General features: G+C 43.9%; 1 protein-coding gene across 1 annotated transcript; it reads right to left on the minus strand.

Annotated features, from left to right (window-relative positions):
- Nucleotides 1-439: 439 nt before the first annotated feature.
- Nucleotides 440-21,791, minus strand: LOC119706680. Its single transcript, XM_038150605.1, is given in 17 exon segments — nt 440-1,082; nt 1,836-1,866; nt 2,330-2,402; nt 2,998-3,065; nt 5,189-5,269; nt 5,805-6,167; nt 7,372-7,716; nt 10,745-10,860; nt 10,862-10,934; nt 15,464-15,489; nt 15,857-15,896; nt 16,183-16,297; nt 16,727-16,783; nt 17,043-17,122; nt 19,067-19,117; nt 19,684-20,028; nt 21,424-21,791. Coding segments are annotated over 17 exon segments (1,986 nt in total). The 5' UTR covers nt 21,473-21,791; the 3' UTR covers nt 440-1,009.
- Nucleotides 21,792-22,838: the final 1,047 nt, after the last annotated feature.

A 22,838-nucleotide genomic window follows, 5' to 3' on the forward strand; every position in this document is an offset into this window, starting at 1 on the left:
TTCTGATCCATTGCTGTTCCCATAACGTGCTCTGACTTCAGGCTCTCGTTGCCCAGAGGTGCCAAGGCTGGCACTGGTGAGCTCCAGGCAGTGGAGAGAACAAACCCTTCATGGACTGGGACCTGTCCCAAAGTCACTGCAGCAGAATGGGTGAGGAGCCCAGGGAATTACTCAGCAGCTCTGCAGTGTATCCAAAAATGATTCCCCAGCCCCCATGGACAATCCCTCTTCCTTAACAGATTTAGAAATGAGTGGTACGTGGATTTGTGGGGGCAAAGCAGAGAAATTTCCCTCTAGGTTGGTCTTCTGGGCATTCTCCCACCTCTGCAAATGCTGCAGTGTTTCTTTGGAGAGCTGAGACAGCACGCCAGTCATTTCCACACCTGGGAAATACCTAACTCCTGTTGAAATGCCTTAGGATGTGGCATAAAAAGTCCAATTGCCAGCAAAAAAATACAGAGTTTATTAACATATTCTCCAAGGGTTATTCAAACATGCTGAATCACAGGCAGTAGTGATACCCCTGAAGTAATCTGCATTTTTGATTTAAACTCACAGCATTCTTGTTGCTTAATTTTTCTGTTGATTACATAAAAGTATTAAAATCTGTATTTTATGATTCCTTTTCTTTCTTTATGGCAATTTGAAGATAGGCAGCCTTCCACGTGATCTCTTCTGTTCCTCAGAGTACAAGTTGTATTCAAGGAAGAGCATTAGTAAAAAAGGAGACAAACAAATTCAATTGTGCAACATGGTGCTAGTAAGAAGGCAGATGCCAGAAGCATCCATGAATAATGCATAAAGCCCCTTCTCAAATAAGCTTTTTTATGCAGTGAGTTTTAAGGGTGATATGGGAAAATTTGCACAAAGATTTTAAATTTTCATAGTTGAAGCTTTGGCCTTTGTTTTATACCCACTGATATTTTGAGGGCTCACAATTATCTCTCAGTGCAGCATGGAACAGGCCCTTTTTATTTCCCACGGCATCTGCAGATGATGTAGGAGCTCTTCACAGGGAAAAAATGTTGTTTTCTCCTTCAGCACCACTGAAAACTTTGCCAGTCTCTTCTGGTGGTCCAACACTGCAGTGAGAAGCACAGATCACTATGGATGGGGCAAAAGGACATTGCTGCTCCAGAGCATTCTTTTTTACTTGTAACATCAGCAAATTCCCATGGAAATGGAAGCCTGAAGCTACTGAGGCCAAAGACTGCAATGAAGTAACTCCTACAGCAGGGAGGTATTTGCCTGGCTTGCATCCTTCTCATGGATAGGGAAGGGCTGTTTGAACCCTGTAATGGCAGCTGTAGGGTAACCACCATGGGATTCAGGAAAGAGTCTCTCCCCAGTCCCTGTCTCCCAGGTCGAGCAAGCAGTGAAGGACCAGCTACCACTGAAAAATTATTGGTCTTTGGAAAAGGGCTGATGCTTCGCTGGACCCCCCTGTGGTTTGCCAACAGAGTTATTTTTTTTTCAAGATAAGCCAGAAGAGATGAACTTATCAATTACATTTGCACAAGGTATCATGTCCTAGTACTCAATCAAAAAGAAAAGCAGATGAAGCACTTCCTTAAGCTATAGTCACTACACTGCAGTAACAGCTGCTTAATCTCTCCATTGCTTTGGGTTTCTGCTCATTCCTACACAGAAGCAGCATCCAGCAACCACTACTGAATTTCTGGAGTGAAGTTACCTTAAGTTTCCTCCTAATTCAACTTTGGTAATCAGCACCACAAGCCAATACTGCACCCGTTACAGTCAGTGGCCAATAAACCTTCCTGTCTCTAAGAAAAATTACACTGGAACTTTTAACAGGAAATTACAGAATGGATTACCTTTTTACTATAAACTTCTTTGTCTGTTTACCTGGAAGCAAAATGATATTAATGTTATAATGGCAAAAAGAAATCTATAATTGCAATGTATCTGTCAAATGAGCTCAGAAGCAATGACAGCAAGTTGCAAAATTTCTGTGGGCTAAGCAGGAAAGAAAGGATCCCATCCTGATTTCAGTTACACCAGTGTCTTTTGGGAGCATTTCCAGGAAATTATGGAGCCACCTAAGTATAAAGAGAGGGCCAACAGGATCAGCCAGCCCTGCAAGAAGTGAGGGAACAGGTTCTTTGCACAGGCTGCCTCCTGCTGCATCCCTACCAACTCATCCTCCCTGGCTCCCTGGTGCAAAAACCCTGGAGTAAGGACAGAAACTCCCACAAAATGAACACAGCACTGGCTCCAGGACCATGGCAGAGTTCCCAGAACAACCAAGGACTCAGGAGGACATGTGCATCAGGCCAGCATTGGAATCATGTAGCTTCAGGATACTCACGTTTCCAAACCAACAAGACCAAAAGGATGGACCCTGCTATGGCACAGGCAATGAGAATGGCAGAGATGAGAAACTGGAAGGGAGAAGAGAGAGACTGAAAAGGCTTTGGGAGCACACTTCCTTCAGAGCTATTTTCACAGGAGGGGCTGCACTGGTGCTCAGAGCACTGGGCTGCAGTTTGCAATGCTGTTCTGAGCTTCCCTGTGCAAAGTGCTGAGAAGACACATTGAGTTGAACATGATAAACAACACTAATTACCCTTTCAGTATTTAATAAACCTTATTCTGAAATACTGAAACCAGATTCAGCCCATTTAGCATGGAGTTCTCAATAAGGTGCCCCAAGTAGAAGTAAGAGCTCAGTCACCCCCATCCTTCTCTTAGAGACAGGGGAGGTGTAACACCCTCCTAATTTGCCTTTTACCTGGAGGATGTTACCTCCCCTCTCTTACAGGGATGCCAGGGGATCAGTTTTTTCTGAGGTGTCCGAGTCAGATGGAATGCTCAGGCTTTGGCTTTATCCACTGAAAAGAGGAACAGGTGGTTCCTGAGCTTCTAAATAAAAGTTCTACCACTGTTTGCAAAAGCTCTCTCTGTACTAGGAGTACACTGAAAATCAGTTTTATGTCCTGCTGTCCTGATTTCTACTCAAACACTCTTGAAACTTACAGGAAGTTTTACCTTATCTCCTCTATCTTCATATTTCCCAGTATTGCCATCTGAATTTGCTGAAACCTCTGAAAATGAAAGAGATTGAAATCATTACTGGCGCAGTCACCTGAAGGAGTGAGGGCTGCAGTGGCTGTCACTGCTTCAGTCGAGGAGTAATGAACTCTCAGGGTTTGAGAAGGGCAAAAGCACCTTGCAACCAAAAGAGAAGGATCAGTTTCCACCACAAATGGTGGCCAAGGAAGCCATGGGAAACCTCAGCCTTCATCAAGAAAGAGGAAAACCCAGAGACACCTTCACTGTCTCAGGTTGCTCCAAGTCCCATCCAGCCTGGCCTTGGACACCTCCAGGGATGGGGCAGCCACATCTTCTCTGGGCAACCTGTGCCAGGGCCTCACCATCCTCACAGGGAAGAATTTTTCCTAATATCCAATCTAAACCTACCCTCAGTCAGTTTGAAGCCATTCCCCCTTCTCCTGTCACTACATATTCTTGTAAATAGTGTCTCTCCAATATATAATCCCACTGCTATTTTTTTTTAACTTTTCAGATTATGTTATCCCATTAATAACCTAATGTGCCCCAAATATCTCAGTTCTGACCAGCCTCCTGTGAGAGCTGTGTTGATGTGTCTCCAGATGTGCTTGTATTTTATCAAAGACATGGACAGGGCATGGGTAGCTCATGCCAGTGTAAGTAGAAATTTGCACAGGAGTAGAAAAGAGATTTTGACTAATAAGAACTCCAGCGAAACAAATACAGGTGATAAAACCCCAAGAAATACTAAAAAACCCTGGGGATGTGTGAACACTGCATTTTGTCGTATGCCTGTTTGGTGACACTCCACTCTCTCAGAGATCTGTACTTCAGAACTACCCCAAATTCACAAGAAATGCAGATGTAACAGTGGCAATGCAGGTCCAACAAGTCAAAGTTAAATTTTATGGCACCATGTGCAGCCTGGCTGATGGGACCAACCATTGCTGCTCACTTTGATACTTGAAAGAGCAGGGATATTTTGGGGGTCTGAAGTATGGCTGGTGCTGGCTGGGTTGTAGCTGGGGGAAAGTGAAGAGAGAAGAGACATTAAATCAGAGCCATTAGATCAGAGGTTGCTTGAGGAGCCATCCACCCCAGGCAACCCAGCTTACCTGCCAAAAATTGCTCTTGGAGATGGAGGGCTCTTAACCCTGGGTTTCTCTCCTGCTGTTCTAACATCAATACAATGTTCAGCAACAAATCAGCCTTCCCTTGCCTCACAGCAAGCCTGAGCTGGGTGCACTTAGTGCATTATTTCACAGAGCGAATGAGACAGAGCCAAGAACTGGGCTTGGCTTGTGGCTCTCACCAGACACCAGCAAATTGTGCTGCAGCATTTTCACACCTTGTGACAGTTCAACACAAGGTCTTGCACGGGTGGGAGTGACTCACATCAACAGGGTACATCTTCTGCTGATACTGCTGTTGTGGTGGTGGCTCTTTCAAGCTCACTGTCACAACTCAAGATGCCCCAAGAATCCTGGAGCTCAGACCCTTTTTAAAACTTGATATTTACAATGACAAAATACAGGTGACAAGTGAGACTGGAGTGAGAAACCCTCAAAAATGTTCAAGAGACCAGTTTAGTCTCTTCTGTGAGCCCTCTCCAGGGGCATAAAGGAACACTCTTTCTGCTGTAAGTCTTTAGGTCTATCAAAACAAGACCTGCAAAAATGAAAATACTGTGTGTTTAAAAATTAAGAGATTTATGGCTCTTACTGGAACTAAGAGTCCAATTACAACATGCCATCCTTGAATTTTAGCTTTAAGTTCTCTGTTGGGGGCACAACACTTGGGAAAGATTTAAAATGGAAATCTCAATGAACTCATGGTGATGACAAATCAGATAGCAGAGAATTCAGCCATGTTGAAAAGTTTGGGTTTTGACTTCTCTCAGACCCGAGATATCTGACAGTCATGAGTTATTCAAAACCAACTTCCTTTGGAGGTATAAAACTGTGTTTTTCTGAGCTGTTGTTACATTGTGATTTCAAGTAATTTTTTGTGTGGACCCCGGATACTGCCAGCTGCAATGAATAATCATCAGTATGTATTTGGTGCACTCTTAAGAATACTCAACAGTTATGTTGATGCCAACTTTTTAATTTCTCTGAACAAGCAACTTCTGACCTTGTAATGTTATTCTACTCACCCCTGAGTGACAACTCTTCCATCAGGACAGAGGTGGTGGTTTCCTCTTCACTTGGAAGTGTACCTGGGAATTCAGTAGTCACTGAAACAAAGTAAAAAGTAATGCTTATAAAGATCACTAATTAGAAGGGTCTCCACATGGCATTCAGATTTGTGCAGACATCAATCTGTGGAAATGAAGTCAGTAATGTGGATGAAGTAGCAACCTACCAATGGTTTGATAACAGTCACTCTGATCACCAGTAACAGCAGCAGCCTTCATATGAGATGAGAATGTAAATACTCAATTTTAAACATGTTCTGAATTGTCACCATTTCTCAAGCAGGACATACTCTAAACTAAACTTTTCACCAGGCAATTTCAATTGTCTTTCCCAAATCAAGAAAAAAAAATTAGTGCACAGTTCAGTGAATCTCTCTTACTCCAATTCACCCCAATTTTGCATCATCTACAACATCTGACCTGTATTTGCCTAAACCCTCTGAAACACACCCATAGGCATCTCAGAGAGAACTTCCCAGATACAAATATAAGTATTGCAGTCTCTATGATGCCAGCCAGGCTAACACAGACCATCTCTGCTACACAGAAAAGGGGAAGGATTGGTGCTGGTTACCCTCTGTGCTTCCAGGCAGCGTGGAGCAGAACATGTCATCTTCAGTTGTCACATCAGCTGCTTGGGAAGTGGTTGGAAAATCTGGGGGAGCACTCGTTTCCACCATAGTCACAGGAGAAAGATCATTTTCTGTCCCAGCAATTGTTGGGGGAGCAGAGGTCTCCCCTGTAGTTACTGCTGGAGACTCAGGGGCTGTGGTTGCTGGTGGAAGGGTGCTGGTTGTCAGCAGGACTGTAGTCTCTGGTGTTGGCTGGAAATCAGAGGTTGCTTGAGGAGCAGAAGTTGTTTCTATAAAATGTTGGGAGAAAACAGGAGCTTCTGTCATGGTGGTGGTGGTGATGGTGGTGGTGGTCACTGGAGGGGCTGCATGGAAAAAACACAGCCAAGGAAAAAGCCAAGTCAGAGCATTCACAACCAACCCTGAGGGAAGCCAATGGAGAAATGAATAAAAATTATCTGGCTGCTAAAAGACTGAAAATGAAGGTGGGAGAGTTACTATTTTAATTAGCTGAAAGCACAACCAGTCCAAGAAATTCACAGATTTATAGATTTGCTTTTCCTTTACCAGTCTCAAACACCCCCTCCCTGACCATCTTGTAGAAATGGGAGGGCCAGAATCTCATGTGGTAAAACCCCAAAGCTTGAAAACTTTTGCTTTTCAATGTCCTCATAAAAATACAATAAATAAAAAAGCTCAGTTTTTCAGCTACAATCTTGCTAATTTTTGCAACTGGTTCTTTTTTCATGGCCTGTTGCCCTCAGCCTCAGGGCCAGACAACCAATTGCAGCATTTTCATCCTCTCTCCTGTTGTATTGTTTAAAAAAGACAAACAAATGTGCTGTGAACACCAATTGCACTCTGTAAAAGCCAGGAAAAAATTGGCTTTTTGCTTTGTGGAGGGTGGGTATTGTCTCTTTTTTTTTCTGTGCAAGACTTTGCTTTATCCTGCCACCCAGAAAAATAATAGGAAGGGGAAGAAGCCCTTCAAGACTCTGAGACGAAATTTCCAAACATGTGGATATTGAGGACCCACCCTTAAGGGGAAGGAAGCACCCTTAAGGGTGGGTCATCCTAATGTGTTTCCATGCAACATGAATGAAACAAAAGTCTTCAGTGTTGGGGTAAACCTCAAATGAAAAACTGAATTTCATTCCAAGGGCTCTTGACATTATAAATCCCTTTTTAATTCGATCATCTTTTAAAAAGTCAAGCCGAGCTACAGAACGAGAAATGAAATATTCCTTTGAAAGGCAAAAAAAAAAAAAAAAGGGTAAAATTTAGGGGGTTGTTTTAATTTAAACTGCACATTGACTGTGACTCAGAAAAAAGACTGGATGTGGCACTCAGTGGCATGGTTTAGTTGAGGTGTCAGGGAACGGGTTGGACTGGATGATCTTGAAGGTGTCTTCAAACCTTGTGATTCTGTGATCTCCCTTGAAAAATATATAATTTGGGAAAAACACCTTTGGCCAGAACAAACCAAAAAAGCGCAGATAGACCCCAATTTTCAGTACCCAGGGAGTGGATTGTCCCTGCTGGCCGTGTCCCTAAGGTCCCCAGACCCACCTCTGTCCACCTCCAGCCGAATGTTCCGTTTGATGTCGTTGAAGAGGCCAGGGATCTCCACGCGGCAGCAGTACACGCCCGCGTCCCCCGCCTGGGCCGCCCCAATGGTCAGGGACACATCTCCAGCGAAAACGTACCCGCGCAGGCTGTACCTCTGAGACTCTCTGAACGTCACCCGGCTGCCACTGGTGTGCAAGATTTTGTTGGTGCACTTTGAATTGGGGCAGCGGCCTCTGCCCCAGCACATGTCGGAGATGTCCTTGCGCCGTGTCACGCGGTAGGAGCAGGGCAGGGTCACAGGCTGTCCCTCTGTCCCTCTAACAACGATGTCAGACACCGCGTGTGCTGTCAGGGAGGAGGAGAGGGGAAAGCTGTCAGTCTCTGGTGCTGACTCTGCCTACACAACACAGTGAGTGAACAGCGTGTCAACAAACACTCCTGCCGGCAGGCAGGCCACAGCTGCTGATCCCCAAGACTTCTCCTGCAGCTCATGCCCCGAGGCACTACAGGCAACAGCCAGGAGCTCTCAGGCTTTGCTTTGCTTTGCTCCGTGCTCTGGTCCTGGCTGCTGGAGAGAGGCTCATAAAATACATCAGATATGTGGTGAGCAAAGCTGGGGTCTGTCACTGGCAGCCCAAGCACAACTGGACCTCTGCAAATGGAACTTGAGAACTCTGCTCCCATCCCATCTCCTCTCCTAGGAGGCTGTTTGAAAGTTGTTCAGAACCCTGTTGTGAAAGACATCTGGTTTTCTCAGTCCCCCATCACCTCCTTCAAAAAGGAAATGCTGTCGCAGTTGCCTCTCACTGACAGTCTCAAAAGCAGGGTCCAAAATACCTATTCATGTGTGAAATTAGGGCCTAATTAAACTGGCACAGCAGTGGGATCTGTCTGTAGGAACCTGTTCTCAAAGTGCAAGCCCTGCCAACTAATCCCACTTACCTTGTGGAACTCTGTCTACAGAGAAACTTTAATTGTTGGTGTTATGCTGATTTTAAAAAGAGCACATGCACACTTTCCTTGTCCACTTACTCTTAGTGACCAGCTCAGGTTGGTGTTTACAGCCAATGCCCACCTTGGCATCTGGTCTGAATATTTGCAATATATTATTCCCTTTTAACTGTTTGTGATGTTCTAGATTGCCTTAAAAGAGATTTCTTCCTCACAAAAAGCACTGCACAAAAAAGTTACCAGACAGGAACAAATCTTTCCTGGTGCACATTCACCTGGTCTGTGTCAGTCCTCCTACCTTTCTTTTGCCCCCATGTTATCATTTACACACTGTGGAGCAGGAACTGAGGGACCTGGGGGAGCAACCAGACCTGTCCCCCAACCCTGCAGATCTGATGTCTTATGGCCAGCGTGCTCACCCCAAAGAGGACTTGCTGCTGCTGCTGCTACTATCACCAGCTTCGGCCCTGGTTTGCCAAACATTTCTATTTTGCCAGCTGTTTGAATGCCTTTCCTTTTTGGCACAACTCCCAGGTAGCAAACAGATGCTTCCAACTGTGTCCATGTCTCTTTTGTTTTCTCTTTAATGGACTATTCCCTAGGAGAGGCTTTAGTCTGTGGCAGGCTGCCTCATGCCTTATTATTGGGGTGACATTTCAGATCCATTATTGCTTGTCCCACTGGCAAGAGAAGCAAACTCATTCAGGTTTCCACAGCTCCAAATGCTGAAAGAATAGAGGCAGACAAAACAATAGGCAATATGGCCTGAAGGGCAGGAGCTTCTGCATAGAAATGAAGGCAGGATATGCCAGAAACTGAATTCTTGAATACAGGATAAGGCTTTGCAAGATGGTGGCTTTGGCCCCTGGACAGGGAAGGTTCATTTGCCTTGAAACAGCAAAACAGAGAAAACTGCTTCTCTCTATGGAGACAGAACCAGACATGAAGTTGACCTTGAATATATTTCTGTGAGAGCAAGGGGTTACTCATGAGCAGATTAACACATATTTTCAAGGAGGTCCCTCAAAGATGTGTGCAAAACCAGCTAAAATTGTTAGAAATCAGGTCACTGCTTCTTGAGGAGAAATGGGCTCATCTTGTGCTATTTCAGCCCATTTCTGCACAGCACAAAAGCAGCCTCATTAAGCAATCCTTTAACAAATGAAAATCTGCTCTTTGAAAGAAGCAGAGCTGAACTTAGTAAATAAATAAGTAAATAATTTGAAAGAAGAAGAGGAAAGACACGAGGCATCAGAGTGTCTTCAGTGCAGTTTCCCTCCAGTATTCCTGTTAGAAAGTTACAGGTTTTAGCAGTTTCAAATCCTCTTTCAATTTCTGTGAAGCTAATGTTTCCAACATCTGCCTGCACTGCAGGCTGCTGAGGAGAGCTTCAATGCTGCAGCAGCCTGGATTCAACCACATGAATCCTTATTTAAGAAGGATTAAATAACTTACTTCTCAGGTGCAGCCTCTTCTACAGACTCATTTTCCAAAGGAAACGGTAAATAGGAGGGAATGAACATATCTTTGAAATTAGGAGCTTCCTGAGACCCTGCTCTTCCTGTGAGGGGAATCCTGCCCCTCTCCATGGCCCCGACCTTCCAGGCATCCAGGTGTGACCCACGGCTCTGCCTGGCTGTTTCCACTGAAGTCTGTGAGGTTTGCCACTCTTAGGTCCTTCATTAATGAGAGAGAAATGGACTCCAGGTGTTTAATATCCCATCCAAAATAGAAAGGGGTATTCATAATTGGTCAGATCATACAGGTATACTGATATTTGTGTTCAGTGTCTCTCAAACCCACCCTCAGGGGCAGCTGGCACTAAGCAGTAATTCCCATAGTCACTCTTGTAGTTGTCTTCTCTCCCACAAACTGTCCATCCATTGAATGGACAAAAACATTCATCCTCCAGCCAGGACAGATGCTTGATAAGATTTTTTTTCCCCTTGACCTATTCCTGGAATAAATTTCCTGTTTTGCAGAAGATATTTGGGATCTTTTCCTTATCGATCCTTTTTATTTTTTTTCCTTACTGAAGCTTCTTTACGGATGAGATTGCAGAGAGTATGACTGATAAACAGAAAAGAAGCATTTAACTGGCTATTGAACCTCAAGACAACACATTCTCAGCATGGAGCTGAGTTAAAGAGCAGATAACAAAAAGCCATTCTCATCCTTTAGGAGCTCTGCAAGGGAAAAGAACAAGGGAACTAACACAGAGGAAACTGCACACATTTTTAAAAGTGAAAAAAACCATAAACCTCAAGCAGTATTAACTCGTAAATAAGAAAATTTTTGAAGTTCTATATACAGTTATGATCTCTTTCACTGTTTCATTTTCACAAAACAAGTGTTGCTGGTTTTCATTTGAAAACAATGCTAGTCTCCTGAGCAAACACACAAAAAGCAGGTGAAGACTCACCTATAAAGATCTGTATCACCATCCAGTGAAACAGCACAAGATGGGACATTCTGGCTGATGGAGACACCAGGGCAGTGAGTGGGAGAAGAGGAAACCAGATCTTATCCTTTCCTGAGTCCGAGTGCGTCCCACTGAAGTCTCATTTCTCCATTTCCAGATTTGACTTGCTGCGAGTGTTTCCGGATAGGAACTGGCCAAAGAGGGGATCTCCTGCTGTGCCCAGGGCTGTGCAGCCCCACTCGGGGCACTGCGGGCAGTTCTGGACCCCACAATTTAAGGACATTCAGGTACTGCAGTGACAGAACCAGGGGACACAGTCTCAAGCTGCATCAAGGGAAATATAGGTTGGATATTAGGAAAAAGTTTTTTTATGTAAAGAGTGATAAAGTTCTGGAATGGTCTGCCTGGGGATGTGGTGGAGTCATCATCCCTGGATGTGTTTACAAAAAGACTGGATGTGGCACTGGGTGCCAGGGTTTAGTGGAAGTGTTGAAGCTGGGTTGGACTCTATGATCTTTAAGGTCTCTTCCAACCTAGTGATTCTTTGATTCTGTGAATGTCCTCAGACAAGGCCAACTGAGCCGGTGGCAGGGGCTGGAATGAACGTCCTGTGAGGAGCAGCCGAGGACTCCAGGACTGGAGAAAAGGGGGCTGAGAGGAGCTCAGAGCTCTCTGCAGTTTCCTGAGGAGGGGACATGGACAGGGAAATGCTAATCTCTCCTCCCTGGTAGCCACTGACAGGGATGATTCCAAGCTCGCCAGGGGGGTTTACACAGGACATTGGGACGTATTTAGTGAGAGGGCAGTAAATCCTGGAACAGACTGTCCTTTTCACCTTTCCTCTTCCAAGATACTCAGCATGGTACTATCACCAGAAATTTCAATATTCTTTTTGCTTTGCCATTCCCTGGAACTCTTAAAGCCCAGTTCTGTTCCAGGGTCCTGAGTGGTAAGAACAAAGTCTGTGCTTTTACATCCCTAAACATTTGGCTTAGTCTTCCCTCAGGCTTTGTCTTCACCTACATTTGCTTATGCCTCACTTCCCATGCTTCTGCCTTCTGCCTGAAGACCCCTCTTTTTCCCCAGCTTCATTTTCTGTTTGCAAAGGCAGCCTTGGAGGAAGTTGTTGCAAAGGTTTTGTTGCCAAAACCACATCCTTCCCAAAGAAATGCAACATCATCTTCAAGAAACACATTTCACTCCTTCTGACTGTTCTATTTCTTTCTGACCAATTGACAAATAAGTTCTCTGGAAGAGCAGAGTAATAAAGCAAAAGTAATTCAGGGCAGTAAGGTTAGGAATGAAGAATTGCAGATAGACAAAATTCTGTGCAAATAAATGTAGCACAGTGCAAACGAGTGCAATTCCAAGTTCAAATGATAAAGTGATGGGCTGTTAACCAGGCATTACACTTTTAGAAATGAGATTTTGGGCTTATCATGATAGTCAAGCCCATGAAAATATCACCCTTCTGCTTGCTAGCACTGAAAAAAAAGCAAATAAAATGTTAGCAGTAAAGGCAATGAGTAAAATTCCTACTTTGCTATATTCTACCAGGTACAGTTCATACGATGGCCCAGCCCCAGCTGCTCTGTGAACAGAACTAATGAAAGCTGAGGTATCCAATATTCTGGAGGTTTTTCCCCTGCAATGACCACAGTTTCTCCCATTACTGACCACCCAGCAGTGGCTGTGAGTTGATGTTCAGCTGATACCAGTGCAGGGAGCAGCTGAATCTCACCTGGGGCACAAACTTGGGTCAGAATTCAGCTACAAATTCCCATGAAGCTTTTCCAGACAGAACTGGACAGTTTGTCACAGGCAACCAGGAAAGGCACAGGATGAACACAGCATCCTATCAGCTTTGTTTTTATAGCAAGGCTGGGCCAACAGCAGAGTGCATTAAAAAGGCTAACCAAAATCCAAGTGTGCTGAGAAGAACCACAAACACATGGGGCACTCTCTGCTTTTGTACTGCTATCTAGTGGCTTCTTGCAGGCAGAAAAGGCAGAGGTGTCTCAAAAGAGAGTTTTCAGCTCATCAGCCTCATCAGCTCACTGTGCTGCCAGACAATCTGCTGATGGCTGAATGGCTTCCAAGTGCCCCCTGCTTGTGTCTAAGGCTCATTTTGAAATGCCTGTTCCAAGATCTACTGACACAAGTGCAGGTAGTGAAAAGCCCAGGGAGCTTCTGCCTTTGTGGATGTGTATTACACTGCATACCCAAGGCAAAGTTCTTGCTCCACACTACCTTTGCAAAGTCTATTTACCAAGCAGTTGCAGAGCAGAAAGATTTTGCTTGATTCAAGATTTTGGTTATCAGTTACTCTAGAACTTTATTTTGCATGAAAAACTTGCTGATGCAAGAATTAGTCTGAATTAGTCTGTTATACTAATTTTAAAATCCTCACGGACAAGCATCTTTTATGATTAGGAGTCTTAAGTGTGTCCCACAAACTCCTTAAGAGCAAGGAGAGTTGAAATCAGATGATCTTGGAGATCCCACATGTCTACCTCTGACCCCAGTAGAGACTGATTACATAAAACTGCAGAAAGCAGAAATTGCTGAAGAAGTTTCCTGAGAGCCAGTTCAGAGACCAGATCAGACTTCCTCCAGCTCCTGTCATGGGCTGGAGCCTGCAGCAGCAACATGCTCAGCCAGGCAGAAGGAAAGCACTGTCTGCAGCAGGGGCAGAGATCTGGGGTCAGTAATTGTTATTAATAGTCACATGCAAAAATACAGTCTGACACCAGTAGGTCATTTCTGGATTCAGCACCTTCTTACACAAAACTATATAGGTGTGAAGACAGAAAATGGCAGAGCTGGGTTTTGTCCATCGGTTTCCCTGGCCCTGGGATCAGTGATCACCCAATATCTGTGCTCCCACTCTTCAGTCAGCCATGAATTCACATTCACCTTTTCAGCCTGCTACAACAGAGAGCCCAGGAGAACAGGGATCACGAGTGAAAATCCAAAGCATCCCAGGGCCACCTGTCCCAATTTCTTTCCATTTCTTCCTTCCTCAGCAGGATGAGCCTTTTCCTGCTATGTTAGTCTGTGCAAAACCCCTCACCTGCAAGACCCCACCTGAGCCAGACCCTCTGTGACCCTGGGGAAACCACTGCCCTCCCCAGCCTTCCCATCTCCACCAGCTGGGACAAGGAGGGGTCACTTCTCCACTGACCCCAGCTCCCCCTAAAGCACAACCAGATCATTGCCTCAAGTGTCTCAGCTGTTAACATGAATTCTTACTGATTTGATGCCTCATTGCATTGTTGAAATCATTGTGGAGTTTAAAATTAACTCACTGGTAGAAAGGTTTGTGGTGCATGTGTGAGTTTTTCCTGTGGCAGCAGTGTCTGTGTTGGGTAATTCCACACTGCTGCCCAGGATGAGCTTCAGGACAAAATGATTTGACCAATATTTGGTAAGAGTTGGTGTCTCTCCTGCCTGTGCTGCTTTTCTGCTCTTTTCCCAACCTCTGTTTAAAATGTACTCTTAAAAACAATTGGGGACAATTATTCTTCTACCTAAAGATGATTTGGGTGTGTTGTGTCTCTTGCTCAGCAACTCATACCCACAGGACTGACTCCATTTATTTATGTATTTAAAGTAAACCAAAGTTTAGTTTTTAGACAATAAAAATAGAGGCACATCACTAACTGAGGAGCAATAGAGGAAAGGCACTTGGCCACATATATTTCCCATTTATGAGGGAAAATCCATCAAACACATTCAACATTCTTAGGAATTAAGAGTTGTTTGATATCTAGAGATGTGTGAAGGCAAGGCCAACTTAGAGCCAATATTTTGTGCAATGTCCATGATTTCTTTGCAAGCTAAGAAAATTATTTCATTAACTTTACAAAGGCAGGGGGGAAGGTTGTTCAGATTTTTAGAGATTTAGAAGTGAGACTTTCCACCCCAAGAGCTTCTCAGGGCGAAGATGTGCCTGAGGAGAAAGCCACAGAAAAAAACAGTGATATATTTTGCCAAAAAAACCTCACAGTCATAATTCTCTCACAGCACACAAGCTGTGAATGTTCTGTCCATTGAGGTACTGATGATGTAGGCTTCAAGGATATCCCCTCGGGGGTGAGCAGCCATAGCTCCTCCAGATTTAATTCCAGGTGGACAGACATTAATATATTGCATTACTGAGCTGTTACCAGAGCAGGCCATACCTGATTGCAACGAAAATACAACTAAATGTGTATTAAATTACTAATACTACCGAGATTGGCCATGTGACCTCTTTGTCACACAGCTCTGAGATTGCTTCTGCCCTCTGATGGCACAGACTCTGTGGAAGGTAGCAGATAGAATCCACAGTGAACACAATTGTGCCCTTATGGCACTTCCTCTTTTTTTTTTCCCAACAAGGAAGCGAGAATTTGAAGCAGATAATAAATGTAATCATAACTTTCTTTAGGAAATGGAAAGTTCCACCAACACCAGTTTTGGTTTCTGTCTCTGGAAAAGGCTGATAAAGATTTTAATTTAAAGTGTAGCTTTTATTTGTTTTATTATTAGGATGTGAATAATGCTTCAGTAGTGCAGTCACGCTCAGCTGCTGAGCAGAGGGAGCAGCCAACATTTTGCAAACTGTTTAATGTCCCAGCAATGACAAAGGCAGCCATGCATCCAGTCCTCAGTCCATGATATAAACATTTTCCTCTGCATTATTCTCCTCTTCCAGGGCACTATGTCTCCCCACACCTTGTGGCCTTCGAAATGCAACAAAGCTGCACAAAAGAGTAAAAAAACCAAAAACACAATAAAACCACAGAGGAACAGATCAACGAGCTCACTAGAACATGTAAAATATACCTAAACATGTGATCATGACTGATAATGAATCATCTTTCCACTTAGAAAATTGACACCTGAGGTTAGCAAGGTCCCTAATGCTATGAACTGACAGTGACACTTATTTTTGCTTTTTAAGTAGCAAAAACTAGCAAGATTTATTACTTTCTTTTTATAATATTTTCTATTAACTAGAGGTTAAAAAAGAAAGCCAAAGTATGTGATGGAACGGTCAGCACAGTGACTTTTTTTTTTCTGCAACCTCATTTGTCCTATTAGCAAAAGCAGGAACAGAAAACTTACCCTGCAGAACCACCCATCTTCTTCGTGTTGTAAAAATATTCTAAGGACCATTCAAAATGAAAAGAAAGAAAGAAAGAACAAAAATAATTAATTTTCTTTAAACCATTAGAAGCAAGTAAAGTAGTAGGTTCAAAGATAAAACCAGGTGTAAGAAACTAAATAAAGGAACTTCAAAAATGTTTTCAGGATAGGAAATTCCCATTGAGAGCTGCCACAGCACAGGGGCCTCAGCTCCTTGCCCTGAAGTGGGAGATGTGGCATCAGCCACAGCTGTGGCTGGACAAACCTGAATAATCCTCGAGTAACTGCTTGTGAAAAGTACTCACGTTTAGTGAGGAGCAGAGCCAAAATCAGGATGAGCAGAAGTGCTGCACACAAGCCAATCCCAATGTAGAGCCCATGTTCTGGGTGCTGCTGACTGGGAAGTGATACAGACGTGTTCTGTCAAACACAAGCCAAGGAGCATTAGAGGAACTGACAGCAATGTCAGTTTGCAACACGCAAAGGCCTTCTGTGTGTTTTGCAACTCTGCAGGAAAAGCACACCTGAGTCCAGAAGCCTAATTTGAGAAACAGGCCCAGTTTCAAGCAGAATCTCTGCAACAATTGTATGAACTGTGCTGTTAAACACAGGCTTTGAGATTTTCAGAAGACCTGAAGTTATGACAAATCTCATTTATTCAAGTTTCATAATATTTGGTGAATTTTTTTAATGAGTAAGGCGTCTCATGATGTCACACCCTCCCGCCTGTGTGGCAGGGCTCAGCAGGACACACAGAGCTGCCTGTTTGACCCCACTGCACGGGGAGTGCAGGGCAGCCCTGTGCTCTCGGGTGGCCCGAGCCCTACTCCTGCCCACGTCCTGCCATACCTGCAGGTTCACAGTCACATCCAGGCAGTCTGAGGGGCCTGAGCAGGGAGTAGAGGCCTGAAAGGAAATACAGATGTTGCTAAAGCTCTACCCCCTCTAGAAGGAAGTACTTTATGCATGCTAAGCAGGGCTTTTTTCCCCCACCTCTCTAATAATGAGCACATAAGCACTCTTTGTAACCACTAAACATGCAGACTACCAAACAATATTCTGTTGCAATCAGATAAAATCAGCAGAAGTGACCTGTAGGGATGACCCAGTAACCTCTCAAGTCATCCACTCTGTCTAGGTGTGCTGCAGCAAGGTTCATGCTTACAGTCTGAGGAGCTTCTGAAGCAGAAACCGATGGCCAGGTCCTTGTGACAGTGAAGGAGGATTCACTGGTGCTGCCAGGACCTGAGCAAAGGCAAGACAAACACATCACTTGCACAGAGAACTGTTCTGCCTTGACAGAGAAGAATTTGTACGGCTGACTTGGGACCCTGAACTTCTGTGTGTATCAGCAGTCTGGGCTCCGCATATCATAAGAGGTTGCTGCCTTCAGAGGGCAGCACGAAACTCTGAATATTGAAGTTTCTGCTGTCCTTTTCAGAGCTTTGAACTCCTTCTTAGAAATACTTGGCTCTTGCTGTCATCTCAACACTGGGAAGGAGTTACCAGTCAGTGCTGGAGCCAAGAAACAGTGGCCATAGGATCATAAAACAGATAGGGTTAAAAGGGATTTAAAGTCCATATCATTGCAATCCCCTGCCATGGGCAGGGACACCTTCCACTAGACCAGGTTTCTCAATGCCCCATCCAACCTGGCCTTGAAGCAAAAAATGATGCATAAAGCAAACTTAAGTTATCAGCTGAAAACTGAGGAAGATTAGCTCAGGGCCTTGAAGCAGCACATGATGCAGAGTCACAGAAAGCAGGTGATACTTTTAAAGCCCCAGGCAGCCATACAGTAAACAGACTGAACAAAATGTGATAGATTTGCATAAGGACCTGCAGCACATTTTGAGGTAATTTCCCAGAGCACAGCTGTTCACCACATTTAAAATTAAGAGCTACAAATTTCTGTCTTATCTATCACCAGTCTCAGTCTCTCCCTGCGTTGTCAGATGACATAAAAACCTCCTGAACACAAAATCTCCTGTTCACTCTGTGCCAACCCCAGCTGGTTGGTTTTATGTTTTAAACTGTTGCCCTTATCCCAGAAGCTGTATTTTGAAGAGGACAGGATCAGCTTCCACTGGAGATGCTAGAGTATTTCTAAATCAGAGGCATGTGGCCACCTGCCTTTTCCCATCTCCCTCAGTGTGAACTTGCACACACTACCTTGCATTCTGAAAACTTCAAACACTGTTCCACCACCAGCTAAGGAAGAGGTCACAGGGATAAGAAAATCCCTGAGTTCTAAGATTGGAATCAATGTTATTTGCAACTAGAATAGAAACTGTCTGAGAAAGTTTTCACTTCTTCTTCCAAAAAGGAAATGCAACTGTTGTAACACTAATTTGGAGTTGCTTAGCTCAAAACATCCAAGATAGAGGGAGAAACACAAAGGGCATCCCTGATTCTTTTATTCTCAGAATCCAGAGAATAAGCCTTTGCCACCACGAGGTTTCTCTTGTGTAGTGGAAATTAAAGTTGTCTTTTTCAGACTGGAAAGATGCAGCTGAATGGGTTCATGATAGAAGTTTATCCTTTTGTGAAGGGAATGGAGAAAACAAGTGAGGAATAGCTGAGCACTCTCTCTTCCCCTGCAATGAGGAACCTCACATTATTAAATGCGCACAGAGGCTGTGGGCAGCCTCAGGGACACACCTTACAGCAGGGTGGAACAATAATTTGCCACTGTGTCACGAAATAATGTCACTTTTCTACCATCCTCCTTAATCATCTGCTGCTACAGGAGGCAGGAGCCTCAATTTGGTGTTCTTTTGAGCTAGTCCAATAAAACAGTTCTGATTAAATAGTGAGTACACCCAGCTCCTACAAGTTGTGTTTTACCATTCACGGGATGCATTTCTAGAAGATAAGGTGAGATTTTATACCACAAAAAACCCCAACAAACCAAAACAACAGTCAAATAAAAGCAAACCTTGCAGCACCACTAAAACATCTACTTAAGCATCACACCTGGAAGCAGCAGCTTCCTCCCAAATATACATGTTCCTTCTGTTAGACTCTGTATAATATCAAGCAGAATTTAAATCCAAGTTCTGATCTTTGGTAATGTTTAATAAATTTAAGCCAAACATTTCTATCATCTATCATATTTTTTTTTCCTTCCTAAGATTCCCCATTTGCAATATGGCTTGTATATGCTATTAACTCTTGGATAAAAATTACCTGAGGTCTGTTCAGAGGTGTAAATGTGAGGACTTGCAGTAGAGATCCTTGCTGATGTTAAAATATAAAACAAAATCAACACATAATTAACCTTATTGGGCATTTATGTATTGAGAAAGAGACAGTGGTTTAATAATAAAAATTTGCTAGCAAAGCACAAGTACATTTGTCAGCCACTTGTTCTATACAGTATCACAAGCAAGGGATAAATAAAAATCAAAGGAAGAATGGATAAAAAGCTTCTCTATACCAATTTTGCATCTCTGGGCTTTAGTCTAGAATGAAGCAAGGAAAATCAAACACAGCTTTCAATGACAATGCTGCAGCAATGAAGCTTTGGATGAATCCTTTATGCTGCCCTTCCTTTTAAATTCTTTGGTGTCTCTAAGAATGCTCCATGAAAGCATCATGTCCTTTTTTAACTGCAGTGACTGCAGTGGGATAACAACATTGCCAAAGGCAGCTTAATTTAGGTAGAACTAACAGCAGATGTGCAAGGTCCTCCAGATCAGTCTTATGGATGCCTGCAGAAATCATTTCCACCACAAGCTTTGAAGTCCAGACCCAGGAGCAGGTCCACCACAATGGTACTCACAAGAGCACTCCTCTGCACTCACCTTTCTTCACCACAACCTTGCGATTAATCAGCTGATCATTGAACCACCCTGGGATCTCCACACGGCAGCAGTAGGTCCCAGAGTCTGCTTCCCTGGCGTCCAGGATGGTCAGGGACACGTCCCCCCTGTGCAGGTCCCCTTTCAGCTGGTACCTGCTGCTGTGTTGCTCTGTCACCCTCCAGCCATTTGTCCAGATAATGGGCTTGGAACACTTTGAACTGGGGCACCTGTCCCGACCCCAGCACATGGATGTGATGCTGTTTGTGCTCCGGACACTGTAGTGGCAGGGCACTGTGATGTTCTGCCCCACCTCTCCTATCACAATTAATTCTGATACTGTGGAGCCTGTGGACAAAAAGACAAACAGTTACAGTGCACGGGGCAAGTGGAAGCTTCTTGTGCAGCCTGCATGTCTGAAACCACCCATCTCTCAAAGAACACCAGGCTTTGCTGGATCAGATTTTGCACAAATAGATATTTGTGTCCTGGCAGGACTGGTGCAGTGAGGGATAATGATCAGGCCAGGGACATGTTCAGAGAAATAACCTTTTCTGCAGCCTCTGCACACAGGCAATCAGGTGAAGAGACTCTGTGGCTTCTCTTGAGCCAGGTGCAGTCTCTTGGCTCTTTTTCCTTTGTGTGCATTTAACCCAAGCCACACACACAAGGGAACAGTAAGACATTGACTTTTCTCAAAACCACTGTGGGAAACTCTTCCCTCCTTTCGATGAACTGAACTGCAGGTTTCATCTGAATGATCACTGCTGAATGAATTTCCTTTTCTCTTGTCTCAAGGCAGGTTTTGCCCATTCTTATTAGAAGAAATTTTTAAGGGCTTTTCTGAGGAATATTAGATAAACTCTTTTTTTGTTCCACTACCTTATTCTCTCTTCTAAGTCTTACATAATTTCTAACTTGTTTGCTTCCCCATAAATTTGACACGTTTCCAGAAGGCTGTGTCACACTACTCAGGTCAAGGCAGTGAGCCCTAACACCCAGTAGACCATTCATGACAGCTAAAAAATACACTAGAAATAAGTCTCTGAAACCAACTTACCTTCTTTAATATGAAAAGGAGGCTCAAAATATAACTCATCATAAAAGGCTTTATAAAGAACTACAAGAAATATCTGTAATATCCCTTTTCTTTCTACTGAATTTATCTTACCACCAAGTTTCGATGTCTGTCTGTCTTTATTATTACCACTTTGCAACCTGTTGTTTTTATTGCTGTTGCACTTAACAATCTAGAAATGCTCCCTCAGGATTTAAAAACAAAAATAGGAAAAATTATTAATTTGTCCAAATAATATTTCATATGGCAAAAAAGCACCAGAAGCCGCTGTTGATCTTTTCCTTTTCTACATAAGCATTCATCTTCACAAAGCCTGCCAAAGTGAAATGTCCTTGTTTTACATCTTCTCTAAAACAATTCAAAGCTCTCTGCTGAAATCATTGTCGTCTAAAAAAGCCCACTGGTAAGATGAGCAGCCAGGCCAAGTAGCAGCATCTTTAAAACCACCATACCCTCAGCATGTTTCTGTCTCACAAAGGAGATAAAGCCATTAGAACTTCACTGAGCCACTGTGAAGAAGTTCCATTTTAACACAGAGAACTGCAGCCTCTGTGATGTTCCACTCTTCCTTCTGCAAGATAAAATTTCTCTTTGCCACCCCCAGAATCCCTGATGTGTATCACCTCCACCCACCTCCCTCCAGTTGTTTCTGCCTCCTTGGTTACCTGTGAGCAGCACCAAGAGAACCCAGCTCAGGCAGATGCGAGACAACATTCTGGCTGAAGGGAACAAACGACGCCCCTGTTCGCTCTTCTCATTCAAGAAAAATGATCTTCTTAGTGAACTTCCGTGTTTCCTTCTAAGCACATCATCTCCAGACAGAGCTGTGGGTGCCTCTCTCTCCACTCTGGGCTGTTTTGCCCGAGGTTGGGCTGTTGTGCTGCAGCACAGCTGCCGGGACAGGGCACAAGTGCACTGAGCTCCTGCTGGCGGGGCTTTGACTGAGAGGTGGCAACACTTCACAGCACCACACAAATCTGCTTCTTGTTTTTTTCCAATCTGTTTGATGACTGTAAGTGAAACTTGACAGCAGCACTGAGCTGACACGACTCTCAGCAATCCACTGCTCCAGACTGCTTCCCACACCTGCTTTTGCCACAGCAGACAGGGTTGGGATAAAAGATTACATGACACATGGCAGACTGTGAGAAGCGGAAAGGGCTTGGCTAAGTAACAGATTTGTAGGATGAACTATTCAAGCTTTTCGTCATAAGTTTCTGGTTCTAATACTTAGAAGCAACTCAGAGCACCTTCTGGCAAATTTTCTTTGGCAGCAATAATTTGGTGGTTTTGGAAAACGGTGACAACAGTTGAGCCTAATGGAGTACCAGTATTTTTTCATATTTAATAATGCAATGTGCATCTGCATAAACATCCAGAATAGAGAGGAGACTTGCAAAAGTAGTGTGGAAACTGTGACTCAAGGCTCGCTCTGACAAAAGGCAGAAATACAGCTTTTGAGAAATGCTGTCCTCTGGCCACTCTCCCTGTGCCTGGATCCCCACCCTCTCCTCAAGGATATCTTGTCTTTTTATGTTGTTTGGGCTGGAACTGCACCTGTGATCAAGGGCCAAGAAATGCTCTTTGCTGAAGCAGCTGAACTACTTCACAGTGTTCTATGCAGGTGAATTTAAGTACTAGGGAGTTACTTATGAGTAAGTGGAAGATGCTAAAATTGGAACCTTGCCTTGCATCACTACCTTATAGGAGAACAGAGGCACCAAACCGACTGGTGTTTTAAGTGAAAATCAGGAAAACCAAGGGATTTGTAGCTGAGAGACAAACTGGCAACACACTTGTAGGAAAGAAGTGATAGAAAGAGGGACGAAGGGTGATTTTGCATGCAGCAGCTGGAAGGAGAACTCCTTAAGAAAAGGCTTCCTCTTAAGTTCCTGTGGTTTCTGAGGAAACTGCTAGAGGAACAATTCTGATAATTACCAGCAGGATCCTGAAACTGCTCTGCAAAAATAGGAAAGGCAGGGCAGGCTGGCTCTGCCAGGATCCCAGGAAAGCCATTCTGGTCACACAATAAAAGGATGGAGCTACAGGACAACAGCTGCTTTAACCCACTTGCTTGAGA

Source organism: Motacilla alba, chromosome 13, assembly GCF_015832195.1.
Source record: "Motacilla alba alba isolate MOTALB_02 chromosome 13, Motacilla_alba_V1.0_pri, whole genome shotgun sequence".
Classification (NCBI taxonomy): Eukaryota; Metazoa; Chordata; class Aves; order Passeriformes; family Motacillidae; genus Motacilla; species Motacilla alba.